The 6,262-nt window shown below is 53.2% G+C and overlaps 1 protein-coding gene across 1 annotated transcript in view; it reads left to right on the top strand.

Moving 5' to 3' along the window:
* Positions 1-908: 908 nt before the first annotated feature.
* The window catches only part of SLC2A1 (solute carrier family 2 member 1), a 29,046-nt gene continuing 23,692 nt past the window's right edge, over positions 909-6,262 (top strand). Inside the window, exon 1 of the mRNA XM_028511788.2 lies at positions 909-1,127. Within this exon, the coding sequence (XP_028367589.1) occupies positions 1,110-1,127 (18 nt within the window). The 5' untranslated portion in view covers positions 909-1,109. The remainder of the gene's footprint in view (positions 1,128-6,262) is intronic.

Raw genomic sequence — 6,262 nt, 5'->3', positions numbered from 1 at the left:
TGCTCAGGGATGTTTGGTAAGTAAATAGCAGAGCTGGGATTCAGTGTTCTGAATGCAGGGCTCCCCCATCAGTCTCTGAGTGGGGTCTAGATAGTCTTTCCTCTCTTCAGCAATTACTTTCTGAAGTAATTCCTGAAGTTATTCTCTCTGCCAAGAATGGCCTTCACTCCGATCCACCTGGTGAACTCATATTCAGCCTTCTAAACCCTCCCCCTTCCCTGAACCTCTTTACTCCCTTGTGAGACTAATTCTGCTCCTGCGCCCATTCTTCTTCCTGTACCCTCAAGTCAGTGTTGCTGTGCATCTCCCCTCTTGCATCATCGCCGGCGTGGGGGCTTCATGAGGCTAGCATCAGACTCACATGCCTCGATCCCTATGGAAGAGGCCAGCACAGGGCCAGTTTGGAGAAGGAAAGGATGCCTGATGGTGAGTGAGACCCACGAGCTGAGTGGGGAATCCCCATGCTGGGAAGAGGCATACACAGTAGACTAGACACTGTGAGCAGGAAAGTAGCGAAACCCAAAAAGCATTCAAGGAAAGGCTGGAAGAGTTGGCTGGAGCCCCAGCCAGGTAGCTTAGTTGGTTAGGGCGTCCTCCCCATACTCCAAGGGGGTTCAATCCCTGGTCAGGGCACGTAGGAGAAGCAACCAATGACTGCATAAATAAATGGAACAAGAAATCAATGTTTCTCTCTCTCCCTTCCTTTAAAATCAATTTTAAAAGCAAATAAAGTATTTTTTAAAAAATATATGGCAGGAAAGAGACTAACTGCTCATTTGTTCATTCATTCTTGCCTTCCTTCACTCCTTAACCTACATATCTCAGCTACAGAATTGGCCCTCACCCCGGCCCCCTTCCCGCTCAGTCCCGCCTCTGACGTGTCAAGCCACGCCCTTGATTCGAGCCCCTCACCCCTCCTTCAGCTCACACACACTACTAGCGCCAGCCAGTGGCTAGGGTCCTATAAACCGTAGAGGTAGCCTTGTGGAGCGTGGAGACTGCGGATCCTGGGAGCTAGAAGAGTCTCACTCGCAGTCGGAGTTTGGGGACCTGAGCCGCCCGCCCGCGCACCGGTTGAAGCCAGAGCCTCCGGCGCAGAGAGCACGGTCATGGATCCCAGCAGCAAGGTAAATAGCAGAGCTGGCGAACTCCCGCGGCCCGGCCGCGCTGTTCACCCGGGGCGGGCGGCGCGCGTCTCGGAGTGTCTGTGGGCGCCGGCCTAGAGCGCAGGAGTGGGGCGACACAGGGGTGGCAGGGGCTCGCGATTTGGCGGGTGCGATCGCGCCGCGAGCGGAGTTGGCGCCAGCTCCGAGCGTCTGGCTTCCGGGGCCCCGGCAACCCGGGCCCGCGGCTCCAGCGCGCGGACTCCTCTGGGGTTCATCCATTGGCTGAGGCGGCCGAGCCCCCCGGCCCGGCCGGGCCGGGCCTCAGCAGCGTGCCGAGGAGGCGGGACCCTCAGCTGGCCACGCTTCGCCGCTCCCCTTTCCGGGGCGCCGAACCACGCGTGGCCTCGTGTTTGCCTTGAACGCGGAGAATACTTTATCAAAGCCGGGAGTCCAATTCCAGGGTGCCTGCCTGGTCCTTTCCAGGCGTAGACGAAAAGAAGAGGGCCTCTGTGGCCCTACTTTCCCGGTGGCGCAGGCCTCAAAGCTTTTGCCAAGTCCAGGGGAGATGTGCTCGGAGGTGGCACGTTTCCCTCTGGGCCCCGGCTTGTGACAGAGCACCACAGGGGCCGCCGCCATGAGCCCTGTGGGAGTGGGGGTCGGGAAGGGACCTCAGGCTGGAGTGGAACCGGAGGAGGGGGACTGGGGACCAGAGACTTCGTGCTTTGAGTAGATGACGACTCTTCTCTGGGGGCAAACAACTGCCCAAGTAGGATCTTTTTTTTTTTTTTTTGTCCTGCTGTGAATCTTGTCTTTCCCAGAATATGTATCGAGCCCCTCCTGTGTGCAAAACATTGTTTCCTTCCTCCCATCTTACCCCTTGTATAGAGTATTTTCAAGTCACTTTTTTTTTTCTTTGAAACGCACCCCCTTACCCTCTTAAATGTTCCCATTTCCTTGGCTGGGAAGGCGCGGGGATGCCCCCCCCCCCCTTTTTTTTTACCCGGAACGCTGGGGTAGGACCGAGCTACCCCAGCTCTGCACTGCCCCTTCCTGTGGGCCGTGGAGCTGTGCGGGGGTGGCGGGTGGGGGACTAATCAGGGTCTTGGCTGAACAGAAGGGTGCCCGATATTGACGCCGAGCTATACTCTCAGCGGGAAAACACTCCTTCATACTCGCTGAATCCTGACCACTTGCTTGCCTCATGCCGCCCCGGGGAACACATTTCCTAACAGTCATGGGTTGGCCATTATGCTGGCATATAACAAAATAAAAAACCAAATGAGAAGTGCTGGGGGTAAGGGCTTGAGACTCCGATGTCCACATACTTGCTGTGTTATCTCAGTGCTCTGGCAGGCCACTTACCCTCTCTGGGCCTCAGTTTCTCACCGTGTAGGACAGAGATAAGTTTTTTACTTCCTCAAGGGTAAGAACTACCTGTTCAGGATGTGATGCAGGACCTGGGTATTTATTTGTTGAGTGAGTAAGTGAACATGCTGTGTGGAGATAGAATATTCTGACAGTTTACTAGGCTCTTGGCGAAAATGCTTTTCAGTATCACTGCTGGTTCATGGGCCGGGAGCTCAGATATGGGAAGAAACTTTCCTAAAGTCTCACAGCTAGTAAGTCTCATAAGTGGCCGAGATAGTTTTGAACGCAGGCTGTCAGGAAGGACTTCCACTGTCCCTTTTCATCATAGCCTTTTCTTTCTTTATTTTTTTAAAAGATTTTACTTATTTGTTTTTAGAGAGAGAGGGGAAGGGAGGGAGAAAGAGAGGGAGAGAAACATCCACGGTTGCCCCTCACATGCTCCCAACCAGGGGATCTGGCCAGCAACCCAGGCATGTGCCCCGACCAGTGACTCCCCTGGTTCGCAGGACAACACCCACCCCACGGAGCCACACCAGTCAAGGCCTTTCTTGAAGTTGGGGCTGCTGGAAGAGTTTGCCCAAATTCAAGGTCTGCCCTCGTACCAGCTGGTTCTAAATGCTGTTGCCGGTGGGTGTTTTTAATGCAATAACCTCCAAATGTTTGACTGTATGCCCCCTCAGTCAATTTTGGAGCACCCCCTTTCAAGTGGCTTATCTCTATTTATAAATTCATGTACCTGCACTGTTACTCTAATAGATTTTATGCCTACACAAAAGAAATTGTGAAAAACAAACAGTAGTTACAGCAAAACATTTATTTTTGTTGTTTGCTAACCCTTCCATAGATCATCCCGCATGCTGTCTGGAATAAACCCCTCCCCGTCGGAGATTGCTGCGCTGATCAGAAAGCACAGCCTTTGTGCAGGGTGTTGCTCTAGACCTGGAGAGATTGTATTACTTGCCCAAGGTCTTAAGACCAGGTGTATCAGGCTCCAAAGTTCCTCCTGCTATGTTCCTCTTCGTCTCCGAGGAACTCGGAATTGACTCGCGTGCCTTCCGTGTGTGTTCCGTGTGCTCCTCTGTAGCTCACTGTGATGAGTTTCATGGAGCAGAAAGTAGGAGAGGGACAGGGGTTTGCTCATGCTCCCTCCCAGGCAGTGGGTAAGAGTGAACCCTGCTCCAGGACCTCTCATCAGGCCCTTCCTGAAGCGCACCCAGCTGCTGGAGCCCCAGGGCCTCTCCTGCTTCTGCCCTCCCTACGAAGAAGAAATCAGAAATCCCCCAGGGTCCCTTGGCCCCTCAGCAGTGCAGAGCGTAGGCTTCTGAAGTCCAGCAGATGTGGTTTTGAATTCCCACCTAGCTCAGTTTCCTTAGCTGCCAGTGATGTCGTTTTTATCATTAGAGTGTAAGAAGTCAGAAAAAGACATGTGTCCCCATAGACATTCCATAAATCTTCCTTGCCTCTTCGGGCTCCCATGATGCAGTGCTGTTACCTGGGCCTCAGGTGACCTGGTACCTGGGCTCTGTCCAGAAGGCCGGCATTCTGGTAGTTCAAGCTTTTGGGGAGCCCCAGTGTGCGTGGGCCGCAAGTAACACATGATCGAGGAAATCATTACAGCTGCAGTTCTTCATTAGGGGCTCGTCAGGTGGTTGCTTTACAGAGGTAGCTCATGGGTGAGACAGAGACGAATCAACTAATGTGGCTGCCCTGCCTCCCCTGTGAGGGAGATTCGAGTCACAGTTCAGTGAAAAATGACTTTTCCAAGGTCGCACTGAGCCGTGTACCCCAACACACGCTGCCAGTCTTTCTAGGATGACACAGGAGGATGGAGGAGAGCCAGAGCAGGAAGGGACCTTCCAGTCCACGGCCCAGCCCTCGATGAGAAAACCGAGGCCAGAGAAGCAAAGAGACGTGTTCAAGATAAGGCGGTCACAAAATAGTTGAGATGTTCTCCAGTGGAAAAAAAGGTGCTTTCTTCTCCAGACCCCTGTCCTCTGTGTCCCCTTCCCCCAAATCAGCAGGAATCCCCAGACTTCTAGGACTTTTCCAGGCTCTTTCTGGGTGCAGCAGGCATCTCAAAGTTGGATTAGGCATGACCTGACAACTGAAACCCTTCTGTGAATAGAAACAAAACATGTCCTCACAAAACTGTGACCTTGAGAAAGTGGCTTTTCTCAGAGCCTTGGTTTCTTCCCTGTAAAGTGGAGGTTTGCTGCCCTGTGGTGGTGATGTGGTGAGATGGGCCAGGGGCCCTACGTAGCCTCCAGGGTGGTGGCTATTTTAAGTGCAGAGACCCTTTGTATGGCCAGTTTGGGTGTGCAAGCAGTGTAAACATCTCCGTGATGATCCTTGTCATGCTGAGCCGCCATTCAGGGAGTCGACCCTACTTGCCCCAGCGCTGGGTCAGCCCCAAATCCCCCGTAATCAGCTTGTAACTTCAGGGAGCTCAGCTCTCCCCAGTGCCTCCTGGTCACAGGGTGTCAGGGCCTAGAGCTCTGCTCTGGCTCCAAGGGTACAGGCATCCAGTTCCCCCCTCCCCCAGGCTGGCAGAGCTGGGGACGCCTAAAACAAAGGGGAAAGTGTGTGCAGAACTGGCTTGGGACCCGCAACCCCCTCCCTCCCCCATGTCACTCCTGGGCAAAGAGGTGATAAAGTCAGTCCGTTTGGTAACCAGCATCCCCAGGATAGTAGACCCTGAGCAGGCTCCTTGGTTGGACGTACAGGCTCTGAGAGGCTGTGTCCAGGCCTGCAGGCCCAGGCCTGGCCACCAAAACAAACCTCCATTGTTACCTCCCTCCGTGGGAGGGGTGGAGTGGAGCCTGAGGCTCTACCATCCAGCCGCCCAGGCCAGGGAAGCTGTAGCTAATGCAAGAAAGCTGGGGGGTTTTACAGTAACTGAGCAGGCTCCCAGGTCTTGAACTTGGGCAGAATGGGGACAGGATCCGTCTTCTCTAGGACCACCACCTTTCTGGCTTTTGCCTTCCAAGGGTCTCGGCACCCTGGAAGTGGGGGGAGAGAGAGCTTTTGCCAGATCCCAGCTTAAGAAGCCTTTGGCTACTGAGGTCTCTGCTGGACAGGACATCCCCCCACACCATCCAGCCCAGAGCTGTCTCCCCGACCTTGGCATTTGGGAGTGGGGAGAAAGGGCTCCGTCAGAAACAGCTCTTCCATTCGGCTCAGGGCAGCCACACCTCCTATTGGAACTTATTTGCTCAGCTGTGGTAGCAATAATAGTACAAAACTCTCGGATCGAGGTTTTGGGGGGGGGGGGTTGTTTTTGTTTTGTAATTACAGAAGCAATGGAGTCAACTGCGTGAAGTATACAAAGTAAAAGAGTAAATGTCTTCTCCCAGTTGCAGTGGTTTGGTGTTTACCCTACCAGACCTCGTTTCAGGCATGTGCCTATATGTGCCTATAAGTGTGATTACTATGGAATCGGACCACACTTTCTACTGAGTTCTTTGCAGCCTTGTGTGGTCCATTGTGTTTACCCACTTCCCCTCACAGGTGAATACTTGCCGAGTTTCTCTCTGAGTACAAGCACCTACCGTACCATACGATTTCATTATCCCCCACCGCCTGCCACCACTCAAAATGTACATTTTGTACATGGTTTCATACCTTGCCTTTTTCTCTGAACAGTCTACCCTGAGGCTCTTTTCAGATCAAGTACATACAGATGTGCTGCATTCTTTCCAATAGCTGCCTAGTATTCCATTACAGGCATGATTACAGAATAGCACCCCCATCACTTCCTTCATACCACCCGCCACCTGATGTATTTTAGG

Source organism: Phyllostomus discolor, chromosome 5, assembly GCF_004126475.2.
Source record: "Phyllostomus discolor isolate MPI-MPIP mPhyDis1 chromosome 5, mPhyDis1.pri.v3, whole genome shotgun sequence".
Taxonomy (NCBI): Eukaryota; Metazoa; Chordata; class Mammalia; order Chiroptera; family Phyllostomidae; genus Phyllostomus; species Phyllostomus discolor.
This window is presented reverse-complemented; position numbering and strand designations above follow the sequence as displayed.